At 41.5% G+C, this 17,371-nt stretch overlaps 1 protein-coding gene across 1 annotated transcript in view; it reads left to right on the top strand.

Moving 5' to 3' along the window:
- KPNA6 (karyopherin subunit alpha 6) overlaps nucleotides 1-4,276 on the top strand; it is a gene marked incomplete in the record, with an annotated part of 182,623 nt that extends 178,347 nt beyond the window's left edge. The window contains 1 exon segment of the mRNA XM_053707243.1: nucleotides 3,074-4,276. Within this exon segment, the coding sequence (XP_053563218.1) occupies nucleotides 3,074-3,261 (188 nt within the window).
- Between the last annotated feature and the right edge of the window lie 13,095 nt (nucleotides 4,277-17,371).

Here is a 17,371-nt window from a genome sequence, read left to right as displayed (position 1 = left end):
GGCGGATTTTCTAAGTCGTCAGACTTTTCATCCGGGGGAGTGGGAACTCCATCCGGAGGTGTTTGCACAATTGATTCATCGTTGGGGCAAACCAGAACTGGATCTCATGGCGTCTCGCCAGAACGCCAAGCTTCCTTGTTACGGATCCAGGTCCAGGGATCCCAAGGCGACGCTGATAGATGCTCTAGCAGCGCCCTGGTCTTTCAACCTGGCTTATGTGTTTCCACCGTTTCCTCTGCTCCCTCGCCTGATTGCCAAGATCAAGCAGGAGAGAGCATCAGTGATCTTGATAGCGCCTGCGTGGCCACGCAGGACCTGGTATGCAGATCTAGTGGACATGTCATCCTTTCCACCTTGGACTCTGCCGTTAAGACAAGACCTTTTGCTACAAGGTCCTTTCAATCATCCGAATCTAATTTCTCTGAGACTGACTGCCTGCCTGGAGATTGAACGCTTGATTTTATCAAAGCGTGGCTTCTCCGAGTCAGTCATTGATACCTTAATACAGGCACGAAAGCCTGTCACCAGGAAAATTTACCATAAGATATGGCGTAAATATCTTTATTGATGTGAATCCAAAGGTTACTCATGGAGTAAGGTCAGGATTCCCAGGATATTATCCTTTCTCCAAGAAGGTTTGGAAAAAGGATTGTTAGCTAGTTCCTTAAAGGGACAGATTTCTGCCCTGTCTATTCTTTTGCACAAGCGTCTGGCAGATGTTCCAGACTTTCAGGCATTTTGTCAGGCTTTAGTTAGAATCAAGCCTGTGTTTAAACCTGTTGCTCCGCCATGGAGCTTAAATCTGGTTCTTAAAGTTCTCCAAGGAGTTCCGTTTGAACCTCTTCATTCCATAGATATCAAACTTTTATCTTGGAAAGTTCTTTTTTTGGTAGCTATTTCCTCGGCTCGTAGAGTTTCCGAGTTATCTGCTTTACAATGTGATTCTCCTTATCTGATCTTTCATGCGGATAAGGTAGTCCTGCGTACCAAGCCTGGGTTTTTACCTAAGGTGGTATCTAATAAGAATATCAATCAAAAGATTGTTGTTCCATCTTTGTGTCCTAATCCTTCTTCAAAGAAGGAACGTCTATTACACAATCTGGACGTGGTTCGTGCTTTAAAGTTTTACTTACAAGCTACTAAAGATTTTCGTCAAACATCTGCTTTGTTTGTTGTCTACTCTGGACAGAGGAGAGGTCAAAAGGCTTCGGCAACCTCTTTCTTTTTGGCTAAGAAGCATAATCCGCTTAGCCTATGAGACTGCTGGCCAGCAGCCTCCTGAAAGGATTACAGCTCATTCTACTAGAGCTGTGGCTTCCACATGGGCCTCTAAAAATGAGGCTTCTGTTGAACAGATTTGCAAGGCGGCGACTTGGTCTTCGCTTCATACTTTTTCAAAATTCTACAAATTTGATACTTTTGCTTCTTCAGAGGCTATTTTTGGGAGAAAGGTCCCTCCCTTCATCCGTGTACTTTAGCTTTGGTATTGGTATCCCACAAATAATGGATGATCCGTGGACTGGATACACCTTACAAGAGAAAACATAATTTATGCTTACCTGATAAATTTCTTTCTCTTGTGGTGTATCCAGTCCACGGCCCTCCCTGTCATTTTAAGGCAGGTAATTTTTTCATTTAAACTACAGTCACCACTGCACCCTATGGTTTCTCCTTTGTCTGCGTGTTTTCGGTCGAATGACTGGATATGGCAGTTAGGGGAGGAGCTATATAACAGCTCTGCTGTGGGTGTCCTCTTGCAACTTCCTGTTGGGAATGAGAATATCCCACAAGTAATGGATGATCCGTGGACTGGATACACCACAAGAGAAATACATTTATCAGGTAAGCATAAATTATGTTTTTTTGGGTGTGAATCCATGGGTGTCTCCTGGAGTAGAGTCTGGATTCCTTTAATTTTTTTCCTTTCTCCAGGATGGTCTGGAGAAGGGTTTGACACGAAGTATCCTGAAGTTTTGCTGCATTGTCTATTTTGCCACATAGCGTCTGGCAGTCATTCGAGTTGGGCAATCTTTTTATCAGGCTCTGGTCAGTATCAGGCCTGTGTTTAAGTCGGTTACTCCTCCTTGGGGTCTTAACCTGGTTCTTAAAGTTTTGCAGCAGGCTCCGTTTGAACCAATGCATTCTATAGATTTCTTGGAAGGTTTGTTTCTTGTTGCTATCTCTTCAGCTCAGAGAGTATCAGAACTCTCAGCTCTGCAGTGTGATTCCCCTTATCTTATCTTTCATAATGATAAGGTGGGGTTTCGTACTAAGTAAGGTTTCCTTCCAGAAAGATGTTTCGGACAGGAATTTAAATCAGAAAATTTATTGTTCCTTCTCTGTCCTAATCCTTCTTAAAAGGATCGTTTGTTACACAACCTTGATGTTGTGCGTGCTTTGAAATTCTTCTTACAGGCGACTATGGTTTTTCACCGGTATTCTGCCTTGTTTGTTTCTCCGGGAAACACAAGGGTTAGAAACCTACAGATTCTGCTTTGTCTCTGGTTGAGAAGTATAATTTGTTTGACTTATGAGACTGCTGAACAGCAGCTTCCTGAGAGAATTACAGCTCATTCTACGAGGGCTGTTTCCTTTTGCTGGGCTTCCACAAATGAAGCTTTTGTGGCACAGTTTTATCATCTGTGTCCTCTGGCTTGGGTATTGATTCCCAACAGTAATTGATGATAATCCGTGGACTCACTGTGTCATTAGAAGGAAAAAAATGTTATGCTTACCTGATTTATTTATTTCTAGACAAAGTGAGTCCACGGCCTTCCCTGTTTTTCAGACAGTTTGTTTATATAAAACTCAGACACCTCTGCACCTTGTGTTTCCTTTCTCTCCTTTTCTTTCGGTCAAATGACTGGGGGTTGTCGGAATGGAAGTGATACTTAAGTTTCCTGTGGTGCTCTTTGCCTCCTCCTGCTGGCCAGGAGTGATATTCCCAACAGTAATTGATGATGATCCATGGACTCACCGTGTCAAGAAAGAATACATTTATCAGGTAAGCATACATTGTTTTTTTCCATTTGAGAATATATTAATGTCATGATTTTCTGGTTTTGTTTTTTAGGTCTGGACAAAATTGAATTCCTACAGAGCCATGAGAACCAAGAGATTTACCAGAAGGCCTTTGAGTTAATAGAACATTATTTTGGAGTTGAGGAAGATGATGCCCAACTGGTCCCTCATGTAGATGAAACTCAACAGCAGTATATCTTTCAGCAGGCTGAGGCACCTATGGAGGGATTCCAGCTGTGAACTGGGGGGGCAAAGGACATTTATAGACCCCTACCTTTCACATCCTTCTTTCAAGGATGAAGAAGAATGATCAGGGAGGCAGCCCAATGCCTTCAGTTACAAGATACAGGACAGTTTATCTTAATTTCCCTTCGCACTTTTTTTTTTTTTTTAATCCTCATCTGTGGAGAAACTAGTTTGTTTTAAACATCTATGCTGCACACACTGACCTTTTACCTCCTGAAAGTACATTTATTTTTGCATAAAATCCATGCACTGGCCATAATACTAGATCTATTCTGCTTTCTGCAAGGCTCACTGTGTTTTGTGGGGGTTCTTTTTTTTTTTTTTTTTTTTTTCTCACTGAGCCAGTTTATAAAAACAAAACAGATAACTTATGGAAATATTAATGCAGTAGACATAATAGCGCTGATCACCTGTACCACCTGCGCCAGGACAAAGCGCAGAAAACAAATATGACTGTTTTTTTGTTTTCTTGTTGGAAAAAAGTATATAGAGATATTTAAAAATAAAATAAATAAGGAAAGTGGTGTGAATGGAGACCTGCCATGGCAAATGGGAGGGAGGTGCTGCTACTGCTATATTCAAGGTTAGGGGTAATTTAGTAAAAGTTTAAAGACTTTATATGTGGAAACCTGCTGGTATTTATTAAAGATGGTAGATTACTGCATTTGAGTGCTGATACAAGGCTGGAGACCTAGTTACAATTCCAGCTTCTGAGTGCCTTATTGTCTCCCCTTCTGTATTTCCAGAAATAATCACTTTGGGTCAATGCCTAACTGTGTCCATATCAGGACTGTTTCTCTGAAGAATGTTATATATTAAAGGGTCATAAATTGCCCTCTTGTTTAGAGATCTGTAGTAGTATGCTATCCACTTTGCATACCTTCATAAGCAGGTGCCCTATTTGTCAGTATTGTTAACAAAGACATCCATTCTCTGCCACAGGTTGTTTTCTCTGGTGTGAATTGCAGAATACAAAATGTCTACTTGAATTAAACAAATATTTAGCTGATTCTAATTTATTAATTTATTTTAGCCTAAAATGGGATGTTTATGACCTTTCCATTATTTGTAAGGTAGAATAACATTTTTCTTTTTGACCTATAGTTTTATTTTTCTATGTTAAGCTATCTGGAGGTAGACATGACTGACTTTGAAGGGGGTCATCTGGACGTAATGAAGACAGAACATAGGATAACCATCCATCTAGACTACATATATCCAAAGCAAAGTTTACTGCTGCTTCACTCCACCCAGTTCATGGAATTCCAGTGTTTTAATTAAATGTTTCAAAGTATGTGTTAAACATTTTGCTTCTTTTAAGATATAAGTTTCAGGGGTGAATGCAGACATTTTATGATTAAAAATGTTTTAAAAGCACAATATATAATTGAGGCTAATTCATGTTCCTATATTTTAAAACAGTTGTGTGTACAAGGAACCCTGATTTACAAAATACCAGCTTTTCAGTAAGGCTTTGGGTACAGTGTTCAATACTGATCCAGCTGTACATATAAAACCAAATACAACTTCTTAAAGGGACAATCAAGTCCCAAAAAAACCTCCTGATTCTAATAGGGGATGTAATTTTAATCAACTTTCCAATTGACTTTTATCACCAGTTTTATTTTGTTCTCTTGGTATTCTTTGTTGAAAACTAAACCTAGGAGGTTCATATGCTAATGTCTTAGACCTTGAAGGTTGCCTCTAATCTAAATGCATTTTGACAGGTTTTCACCAATGGAGGGCGTTCATGTGTTTCATATAGATAACATTGAGCTCATGCACGTGAATTTACCGTGGAGTGAGCACTGATTGACTGAAATGCAAGCTTGTCAAAAGAACTGAACTAAGGAGGCAGTCTGCAGAGGCTTAGATACAAGGTAATTACAGAGGTAAAACGTGTATCTATAAAAACAACAAGAGTGCAGACTCCGACTCAAGTGATGTTTATTTTAATACATAGTAAGTGCTACACTCTATGCACTTACTAGATATAGGTAGATAGAAAGCATGACATGAAATACAGTCCTGTGAACTCCTGCAGATTTTTTCTCACACCACTTTGCAGCTCCGTAATAGTCAAGGATATAATATCGTAATCCTTTACCGGAACCCAGAGACCAGAGGTGGCTACCGCTTGATGAGGTCAGGAATCTCTTGTCCTGACCTCATCAAGCGTTATCCACTTCTGGTCTCTGGGTTCCGGTAAAGGATTACGATATTATATCCTTGACTATTACGGAGCTGCAAAGTGGTGTGAGAAAAAATCTGCAGGAGTTCACAGGACTGTATTTCATGTCATGCTTTCTATCTACCTATATCTAGTAAGTGCATAGAGTGTAGCACTTACTATGTATTAAAATAAACTTCACTTGAGTCGGAGTTTGCACTCTTGTTGTTTTTATAGATTCAGTGTTCCATCCGAACGGAGGAGAAATCGGTTAGAGGAGCAGCACCTGACATCAAGGTTCACGATTCTCAGTTACATGGTCATTATTGTGACATCTGGATAAAAGGATTTCTGTCAAAAGAACTAAAACACTGAAGACTGGTATTGTTAAAACTTTAAATTCTTTGCAGCGTCAATATACTATATATTTTAAATCTATTCTTGGAATGGACTGACTGATTTATGTGGACATTTTATGGGCATTTTTACTATTTTACATATTGTCTTAATCTTCTAAGTTTTGAACTGTTCTTAATTGTACCTTTGGAACTGCCACTGCTAGATATTCTGGTTGGTTCTGATTGAGTTGCATTAACGCTTATATTTTTTGTAGTTAGTGTATTATAACGGTGTTGGTTATGCAAAACTGAGGAATGGGTAATTAAGGGATTATCTATTTTTTAAACAAATATGCTGGTGTTGACTGTCCCTTTATGGTGTATAACTCAGTACGCTGCTTCCACCAAGATTTCCTCCTGTGGCATATCACAGGCACTTGGGGACTTCTATCTCCGTGGCGGTTTCTCCTCTACAGTAATGCTTTTTTGTTAGACTCTTTACTCAATCCAGGTTTGCTCAGGTCCTTAGTGCTTTATCAATAGTGCATTTTGAAACTGGTGACAGATTAAAAGCTGACTGATGTGCTTACCACTAGGTAAACTGGTGCCTCAGAGAAATGCACCAGACGGCTTGTAATTTGACTTGTCACCAGTTTCACACTCCACTATGGATAAAGCACTTCAGCAGTAGAGCGAGTATGGTGTTTCTTTGTGCTGGTGAAGAACTGGGGCAAACCTGGATCGAATAAAGAGTGTAAGTGAAATAGCTTCACATATAGAGAAATTGTAGGATAAGTGATAAAAAAATATTGTATCAAACAGGGAATCTAAGCCTTTTTAATTGTGCTTGCAATTACTACAGTGGCATTGATATAATTGTACAGTTTTAATTGGTTTTATAAATGCAGTTTTAATGATAGGGGGCCCCACTAGATCTTTGCAAGACTAAAATGTCAGCATTACTTCTATCATATATAGATTAAGCAATTTAGTTGAAAATTAGTAAAACTATCATCTTTCTTAACATTGTTTAAGAAGTTAAAGGGACAGTATACACTCATTTTCATATAACTGCATGCAATAGACTGCTATAAAGAATGAGTTGTACAGATACTGATATAAAAATCCAGTATAAAACTGTTTAATAACTTAGAAGCTCTCAGTTTAGCTCTGTTGAAAAGTTAGCTGGAAAGCCACATTGCAAGTGTGAAATTAAACACTCCCCACTCCCCCTTCTTTTGCATATGAAAAGACCCTTTAAACAAATGGGAGCAAGCTGGAGAAGGTAGCTGACAGTATTCTCATAAAACTTTTGGGCTTGGATAGGAGTCTGAAAATCAGAGCAATGTTATTTAAAAATAAGCAAAACTATACATTTAAAAAAAACATTTAAAAAAAACAACTTTATGGGATATAAATAGTTCATCTACAAAACATTTCTCCAACATTGGTGTGTCCGGTCCACGGCGTCATCCTTACTTGTGGGATATTCTCTTCCCCAACAGGAAATGGCAAAGAGTCCCAGCAAAGCTGGCCATATAGTCCCTCCTAGGCTCCGCCCACCCCAGTCATTCTCTTTGCCGTTGCACAGGCAATATCTCCACGGAGATGTTAAGAGTTTTTTGGTGATTTAATGTAGTTTTTATTCTTCTATCAAGTGTTTGTTATTTTAAAATAGTGCTGGTATGTACTATTTACTCTGAAACAGAAAAGGATGAAGATTTCTGTTTGTAAGAGGAAGATGATTTTAGCAGACAGTAACTAAAATCGATTGCTGTTTCCACACAGGACTGTTGAGATGAAGTAACTTCAGTTGGGGGAAACAGTTAGCAGACTTTTTCTGCTTAAAGGTATGACTAGCCATATTTCTAACAAGACTGAGTAATGCTGGAAGGCTGTCATTTCCCCTCATGGGGACCGGTAAGCCATTTTCTTAGTTAAACATATAAGAATAAAGGGCTTAAAAAAGGGCTAAAAAACTGGTAGACATTTTTATGGGCTAATTCGCTTTATTGGGGCATATTATTCAGATTCTAGCTAACAATTGGCATTATAATCTTGGGGAACGTTTAAAAAACAGCAGGCACTGTGTTGGACACCTTTTTTAGTCAGGGGGCCTTTCTAGTTATAGACTGAGCCTCATTTTCGCGCCATTACTGCGCAGTTGTTTTTGGAGAGCAGGGCATGCAGATGCATGTGTGAGGATCTAAGAATCACTAAAAAAGCTTCTAGAAGGCGTCATTTGGTATCGTATTCCCCTCTGGGCTTGGTTGTGTCTCAGCAAAGACTATAGCTGGGACTGTATAGGGGTTAAATTTAAAAACGGCTCCGGTTCCGTTATTTTAAGGGTTAAAGCTCTGAAATTTGGTGTGCAATACTTTTAATGCTTTTAGACACTGTGGTGAAATTTTGGTAATTTTTGAACAATTCCTTCATACTTTTTCACATATTCAGTAATAAAGTGTGTTCAGTTTAAAATTTAAAGAGACAGTAACGGTTTTATTTTAAAACGTTTTTTGTGCTTTGTTGACAAGTTTAAGCCTGTTTAACATGTCTGTACCTTCAGATAAGCTATGTTCTATATGTATGAAAGCCAATGTGTCTCCCCATTTAAATTTATGTGATAATTGTGCCATAGCGTCCAAACAAAGTAAGGACAGTAATGCCACAGATAATGATATTGCCCAGGATGATTCCTCAAATGAGGGGAGTAAACATGATACTACATCATCCCCTACTGTGTCTACACCAGTTTTGCCCACACAGGAGGCCCCTAGTACATCTAGTGCGCCAATACTTATTACCATGCAACAATTAACGGCTGTAATGGATAACTCTATAGCAAATCTTTTATCCAAAATGCCTATTTATCAGAGAAAGCACGATTGCTCTGTTTTAAACACTGAAGAGCAAGAGGGCGCTGATGATAATTGTTCTGACATACCCTCACACCAATCTCAAGGGGCCATGAGGGAGGTTTTGTCTGATGGAGAAATCTCAGATTCAGAAAAAATTTCTCATCAAGCTGAACCTGATGTTGTGACTTTTAAATTTAAATTAGAACATCTCCGCGCACTGCTTAAGGAGGTGTTATCTACTCTGGATGATTGTGACAATTTGGTCATTCCAGAGAAATTATGTAAGATGGACAAGTTCCTAGAGGTTCCGGTGCCCCCCGACGCTTTTCCTATACCCAAGCGGGTGGCGGACATAGTAAATAAAGAGTGGGAAAAGCCCGGCATACCTTTTGTTCCCCCCCCTATATTTAAGAAATTATTTCCTATAGTCGACCCCAGAAAGGACTTATGGCAGACAGTCCCCAAGGTCGGGGGGGCGGTTTCTACTCTAAACAAACGCACTACTATTCCTATCGAAGATAGTTGTGCTTTTAAAGACCCTATGGATAAAAAATTAGAAGGTTTGCTTAAAAAGACTTTTGTACAGCAAGGTTACCTTCTACAACCAATTTCATGCATTGTTCCTGTCACTACGGCAGCGTGTTTCTGGTTCGAGGAACTAGAAAAGTCGCTCAGTAGGGAAACTCCATATGAAGAGGTTATGGACAGAGTTCACGCACTTAAATTGGCTAACTCTTTTGTTTTAGATGCCGCTTTGCAATTAGCTAGATTAGCGGCGAAAAATTCAGGGTTTGCTATCGTGGCGCGCAGAGCGCTTTGGCTAAAGTCTTGGTCAGCGGATGTGTCTTCCAAGACAAAATTGCTTAACATCCCTTTCAAAGGTAAAACATTATTTGGACCAGAACAGGATAGGTCTTTTAAGGCTAAAAATAAGCCTAATTTTCGTCCCTTTTGCAGAAACGGACCAGCCTCTAATTCTGCATCCTCTAAGCAAGAGGGTAATGCCTCACAGCCCAAACCAGCCTGGAAACCAATGCAAGGCTGGAACAAGGGTAAGCAGGCCAAGAAGCCTACCACTGCTACCAAAACAGCATGAAGGGATAGCCCCCGATCCGGGACCGGATCTAGTGGGGGGCAGACTCTCTCTCTTTGCTCAGGCTTGGGCAAGAGATGTTCAGGATCCTTGGGCGCTAGAAATAGTTTCTCAAGGTTATCTCCTGGAATTCAAGGAACTACCCCCAAGGGGAAGGTTCCACAGGTCTCACTTATCCTCAAACCAAATAAAGAGACAGGCATTCTTACATTGTGTAGAAGACCTGTTAAAGATGGGAGTAATACATCCAGTTCCAATAAGAGAACAAGGAATGGGATTTTATTCCAATCTGTTCGTAGTTCCCAAAAAAGAGGGAACATTCAGACCAATTTTGGATTTGAAGATCCTAAACAAATTTCTCAGGGTACCATCGTTCAAAATGGAAACTATTCGAACGATCCTACCCACCATCCAGGAAAGTCAATTTATGACTACCGTGGATTTAAAGGATGCGTACCTACATATTCCTATCCACAAGGAACATCATCAGTTCCTAAGGTTCGCTTTTCTGGACAAGCATTACCAGTTTGTGGCACTTCCATTCGGATTAGCCACTGCTCCAAGGATTTTCACAAAGGTACTAGGGTCCCTTCTAGCGGTTCTAAGACCAAGGGGCATTGCAGTAGTACCTTACTTGGACGACATCCTAATACAAGCGTCGTCCCTGTCAAGCGTCGTCCCTGTCGTCCTAGCCTTTCTCAGATCTCACGGATGGAAGGTGAACAAAGAAAAAAGTTCTCTGTCCCCGTCAACAAGAGTTCCCTTCTTGGGAACAATAATAGATTCCTTAGAAATGAGGATTTCTCTTGTTAAGTGTATCCAGTCCACGGATCATCCATTACTTATGGGATATTAACTCCTCCCCAACAGGAAGTGCAAGAGGATTCACCCAGCAGAGCTGCTATATAGCTCCTCCCCTAACTGCCATTACCAGTCATTCTCTTGCACCCAACGAATAGATAGGATGTGTGAGAGGACTGTGGTGATTATACTTAGTTTCATACCTTCAATCAAAAGTTTGTTATTTTATAATAGCACCGGAGTGTGTTATTCCTTCTCTGGTAGAATTTGAAGAAGAATCTACCTGAGTTTTTCTATGATTTTAGCCGGAGTAGTTAAGATCATATTGCTGTTTCTCGGCCATCTGAGGAGAGGTAAACTTCAGATCAGGGGACAGCGGGCAGATTAATCTGCAAAGAGGTATGTAGCAGCTTATTATTTTCTGACAATGGAATTGATGAGAAAATTCTGCCATACCGATATAATGTAAACTCAGCCTTAAATGCAGTAGCAGCAACTGGTATCAGGCTGTCATGTATGTATATTTTACACTTCAGTATTCTGGGGAATGGCACTTCACTGGAATTATACTGTATGCATAAAACTTTAGCCTAATTTGCAGGGACTAGCAACAGGCTTTTTAATAACACTCAATTTATTAATGTTAAACGTTTTTTGCTGGCATATAAAATCGTTTAATTTTCTGAGGTACTGGGTGAAAAAATGTTTTGGGCACTATTTTTTTCCACTTGGCAGTCGTTTTATTTAATTTATGACAGTTTACTGATCTCTCTCACTGTTATGTGTGAGGGGGAGGGGCCTTTTTTGGCGCTTTTGCTACGCATCAAAAAATTCAGTCAGAAGTTTATTGTCTTCCCTGCATGATCCGGTTCATCTCTACAGAACTCAGGGGTCTTCAAAACTTGTTTTGAGGGAGGTAATCACTCACAGCAGAGCTGTGAGATTGTAGTTGACTGTGATTAAAAAACGTTTATTTCTTTATTTTTTTTCTGCTATCAGGGTTAGTTATCCTTTGCTAATGGGAGCAATCCTTTGCTAAAATTGTGTTTTTTACAAAGATTTGATGGTATAACTTTTCAGTTTATTAATTTTCAACTGTCATAACTTTTTCTGTGCTTCTTATAGGCACAGTACGTTTTCATATTATAGTAAATTACTTGAAAAGTATTTCCAAGTTGCTAGTTTATTTGCTAGTGTGTTAAACATGTCTGATTCAGAGGAAGATATCTGTGCTATATGTGCTAAAGCCAAAGTGGAGCCCAATAGAAATTTATGTACTAACTGTATTGATGCTACTTTAAATAAAAGTCAATCTGTACAAATTGAACATATTTCACCAAACAACGAGGGGAGAGTTATGCCGACTAACTCGCCTCACGTGTCAGTACCTGCATCTCCCGCTCGGGAGGTGCGTGATATTGTAGCGCCGAGTACATCTGGGCGGCCATTACAAATCACATTACAGGATATGGCTACTGTTATGACTGAAGTTTTGGCTAAATTACCAGAACTAAGAGGTAAGCGTGATCACTCTGGGGTGAGAACAGAGTGCGCTGATAATATTAGGGCCATGTCAGACACTGCGTCACAATTTGCAGAACATGAGGACGGAGAGCTTCATTCTGCGGGTGACGGTTCTGATCCAAACAAACTGGATTCAGATATTTAAAATTTTAAATTTAAGCTGGAAAACCTCCGTGTATTACTAGGGGAGGTGTTAGCGGCTCTGAATGATTGTAACACAGTTGCAATACCAGAGAAAATGTGTAGGTTGGATAAATATTTTGCGGTACCGGCGAGTACTGACGTTTTTCCTATACCTAAGAGACTTACTGAAATTGTTACTAAGGAGTGGGATAGACCCGGTGTGCCGTTCTCACCCCCTCCGAAATTTAGAAAGATGTTTCCAATAGACGCCACCACACGGGACTTATGGCAAACGGTCCCTAAGGTGGAGGGAGCAGTTTCTACTTAAGCTAAGCGTACCACTATCCCGGTGGAGGATAGCTGTGCCTTTTCAGATCCAATGGATAAAAAGTTAGAGGGTTACCTTAAGAAAATGTTTGTTCAACAAGGTTTTATATTGCAACCTCTTGCATGCATTGCGCCTGTCACGGCTGCAGCAGCATTTTGGTTTGAGTCTCTGGAAGAGACACTTGAATCAGCTCCATTAGATGAGATTACACACAAGCTTAAAGCCCTTAAGTTAGCTAACTCATTTATTTCAGATGCCGTAGTACATTTAACTAAACTTACGGCTAAGAATTCCGGATTCGCCATTCAGGCACGCAGAGCACTGTGGCTAAAATCCTGGTCAGCTGACGTTACTTCTAAATTGCTTAATATACCTTTCAAAGGGCAGACCTTATTCGTGCCCGGGTTGAAAGAAATTATCGCTGACATTACAGGAGGTAAAGGCCATGCCCTGCCTCAAGACAGAGCCAAACCTAAGGCTAGACAGTCTAATTTTCGTTCCTTTCGTAATTTCAAAGCAGGAGCAGCATCAACTTCCTCTGCACCAAAACAGGAAGGAGCTGTTGCTCGCTACAGACAAGGCTGGAGACCTAACCAGTCCTGGAACAAGGGCAAGCAGGCCAGGAAACCTGCTGCTGCCCCTAAGACAGCATGAATCGAGGGCCCCCGATCCGGGAACGGATCTAGTGGGGGGCAGACTTTCTCTCTTCGCCCAGGCTTGGGCAAGAGATGTCCAGGATCCCTGGGCGTTAGAGATCATATCTCAGGGATACCTTCTAGACTTCAAATTCTCTCCCCCAAGAGGGAGATTTCATCCGTCAAGGTTGTCAACAAACCAAATAAAGAAAGAGGCGTTTCTACGCTGCGTACAAGATCTTTTATTAATGGGAATGATACATCCGGTTCCGCGGTCGGAACAAGGACAAGGGTTTTACTCAAATCTGTTTGTGGTTCCCAAAAAAGAGGGAACTTTCAGGCCAATCTTGGATTTAAAGATCCTAAACAAATTCCTAAGAGTTCCATCGTTCAAAATGGAAACTATTCGGACAATTTTACCCATGATCCAAAAGGGTCAGTACATGACCACAGTGGATTTAAAGGATGCTTACCTTCACATACCGATTCACAAAGATCATTACCGGTATCTAAGGTTTGCCTTTCTAGACAGGCATTACCAGTTTGTAGCTCTTCCATTCGGATTGGCTACGGCTCCGAGAATCTTCACAAAGGTTCTGGGTGCTCTTCTGGCGGTACTAAGACCGCGAGGAATTGCGGTAGCTCCGTACCTAGACGACATTCTGATACAAGCTTCAAGCTTTCAAACTGCCAAGTCTCATACAGAGTTAGTACTGGCATTTCTAAGGTCGCATGGATGGAAGGTGAACGAAAAGAAGAGTTCTCTCTTTCCACTCACAAGAGTTCCCTTCTTGGGGACTCTTATAGATTCTGTAGAAATGAAGATTTACCTGACAGAAGACAGGTTAACAAAGCTTCAAAATGCATGCCGTGTCCTTCATTCCATTCAACACCCGTCAGTAGCTCAATGCATGGAGGTGATCGGCTTAATGGTAGCAGCAATGGACATAGTACCCTTTGCACGCCTACATCTCAGACCGCTGCAATTGTGCATGCTAAGTCAGTGGAATGGGGATTACTCAGACTTGTCCCCTACTCTGAATCTGGATCAAGAGACCAGAAATTCTCTTCTATGGTGGCCTTCTCGGCCACATCTGTCCAGGGGGATGCCATTCAGCAGGCCGGACTGGACAATTGTAACAACAGACGCCAGCCTACTAGGTTGGGGCGCTGTCTGAAATTCTCTGAAGGCTCAGGGACAATGGAATCAGGAGGAGAGTCTCCTACCAATAAACATTCTGGAATTGAGAGCAGTTCTCAATGCCCTTCTGGCTTGGCCCCAGTTAACAACTCGGGGGTTCATCAGGTTTCAGTCGGACAACATCACGACTGTAGCTTACATCAACCATCAGGGAGGGACAAGAAGCTCCCTAGCAATGATGGAAGTATCAAAGATAATTCGCTGGGCAGAGTCTCACTCTTGCCACCTGTCAGCAATCCACATCCCGGGAGTGGAGAACTGGGAGGCGGATTTCTTAAGTCGTCAGACTTTTCATCCGGGGGAGTGGGAACTTCATCCGGAGGTCTTTGCCCAAATACTTCGACGTTGGGGCAAACCAGAGATAGATCTCATGGCGTCTCGACAGAACGCCAAGCTTCCTCGTTACGGGTCCAGATCCAGGGATCCGGGAGCGGTTCTGATAGATGCTTTGACAGCATCTTGGACCTTCGGGATGGCTTATGTGTTTCCACCCTTCCCGATGCTTCCTCGATTGATTGCCAGAATCAAACAGGAGAGAGCATCAGTGATTCTAATAGCGCCTGCATGGCCACGCAGGACTTGGTATGCAGATCTAGTGGACATGTCATCCTGTCCACCTTGGTCGCTACCTCTGAAACAGGACCTTCTGATCCAGGGTCCCTTCAAACATCAAAATCTAATTTCTCTGAAGCTGACTGCTTGGAAATTGAACGCTTGATTTTATCAAAACGTGGTTTTTCTGAGTCAGTTATTGATACCTTAATACAGGCTAGGAAGCCTGTTACCAGAAAGATTTACCATAAGATATGGCGCAAATACTTATATTGGTGCGAATCCAAGAGTTACTCATGGAGTAAGGTTAGGATTCCGAGGATATTGTCTTTTCTACAAGAAGGTTTAGAAAAGGGTTTATCCGCTAGTTCCTTAAAGGGACAGATTTCAGCTCTGTCCATTCTTTTACACAAACGTCTGTCAGAAGTTCCGGACGTTCAAGCTTTTTGTCAGGCTTTAGCTAGGATCAAGCCTGTGTTTAAAACTTTTGCTCCACCATGGAGTTTGAACTTAGTTCTTAATGTTTTACAGGGGGTTCCGTTTGAACCCCTTCATTCCATTGATATCAAGTTGTTATCTTGGAAAGTTCTGTTTTTAATGGCGATTTCCTCGGCTCGAAGAGTCTCTGAGTTATCTGCCTTACATTGTGATTCTCCTTATCTGATTTTTCATTCAGACAAGGTAGTTCTGCGTACTAAACCTGGGTTCCTACCTAAGGTGGTCACTAACAGGAATATCAATCAAGAGATTGTGGTTCCATCTTTGTGTCCTAATCCTTCTTCGAAAAAGGAACGTCTGCTACACAATTTTCGACAAACGTCTTCCCTGTTTGTCGTTTATTCTGGTCAGAGGAGAGGTCAAAAAGCTTCGGCTACCTCTCTCTCCTTTTGGCTTCGTAGCATAATACGGTTAGCCTATGAGACTGCTGGACAGCAGCCTCCTGAAAGAATTACAGCACATTCTACTAGAGCTGTTGCTTCCACTTGGGCCTTTAAGAATGAGGCTTCTGTTGAACAGATTTGCAAGGCTGCAACTTGGTCTTCTCTTCATACTTTTTCCAAATTTTACAAATTTGACACTTTTGCTTCTTCGGAGGCTGTTTTTGGGAGAAAGGTTCTTCAGGCAATGGTTCCTTCCGTATAAAGAGCCTGCCTGTCCCTCCCGTCATCCGTGTACTTTAGCTTTGGTATTGGTATCCCATAAGTAATGGATGATCCGTGGACTGGATACACTTAACAAGAGAAAACATAATTTATGCTTACCTGATAAATTTATTTCTCTTGTAGTGTATCCAGTCCACGGCCCGCCCTGTCACTTTAAGGCAAGTAATTTTTCCATTAAACTACAGTCACCACTGCACCCTATAGTTTTCCTTTCTCTGCATGTTTTCGGTCGAATGACTGGTAATGGCAGTTAGGGGAGGAGCTATATAGCAGCTCTGCTGGGTGAATCCTCTTGCACTTCCTGTTGGGGAGGAGTTAATATCCCATAAGTAATGGATGATCCGTGGACTGGATACACTACAAGAGAAATAAATTTATCAGGTAAGCATAAATTATGTTTTTTCTGACAGAGGTCAGAAAATCAAAACTTCTAAGCTCTTGTCAAGTACTTCATTCTGTTCCTCGTCCTGCCATAGCGCAGTGCATGGAAGTAATAGGATTGATGGTTGCAACAATGGACATAGTTCCTTTTGCACGAATTCATCTAAGACCATTACAACTGTGCATGCTCAAACAGTGGAATGGGGATTATACAGACTTGTCTCCGATGATTCAAGTAGATCAAAAGACCAGAGATTCACTCCGTTGGTGGCTGACCCTGGACAATCTGTCCCAGGGAATGAGCTTCCGCAGACCAGAGTGGGTCATTGTCACGACCAACGCCAGTCTAGTGGGCTGGGGCGCGGTCTGGGAATCCCTGAAAGCTCAGGGTCTATGGTCTCGGGAAGAGTCTTTTCTCCCGATAAACATTCTGGAACTGAGAGCGATATTCAATGCTCTCAGAGCTTGGCCTCAACTTGCAAAGGCCAAATTCATAAGGTTCCAATCAGACAACATGACGACCGTTGCATATATCAATCATCAGGGGGGAACAAGGAGTTCCCTGGCGATGAAAGAAGTGACCAAAATAATTCAATGGGCGGAGGATCACTCCTGCCACTTGTCTGCGATCCACATCCCAGGAGTGGAAAATTGGGAAGCGGATTTTCTGAGTCGTCAGACATTCCATCCGGGGGAGTGGGAACTCCATCCAGAAATCTTTGCCCAAATAACTCAATTATGGGGCATTCCAGACATGGATCTGATGGCGTCTCGTCAGAACTTCAAGGTTCCTTGCTACGGGTCCAGATCCAGAGATCCCAAGTCGACTCTAGTAGATGCACTAGTAGCACCTTGGACCTTCAACCTAGCTTATGTATTCCCACCGTTTCCTCTCATTCCCAGGCTGGTAGCCAGGATCAATCAGGAGAGGGCCTCG

Source organism: Bombina bombina, chromosome 3 (assembly GCF_027579735.1).
Source record: "Bombina bombina isolate aBomBom1 chromosome 3, aBomBom1.pri, whole genome shotgun sequence".
NCBI lineage: Eukaryota > Metazoa > Chordata > Amphibia > Anura > Bombinatoridae > Bombina > Bombina bombina.
This window is presented reverse-complemented; position numbering and strand designations above follow the sequence as displayed.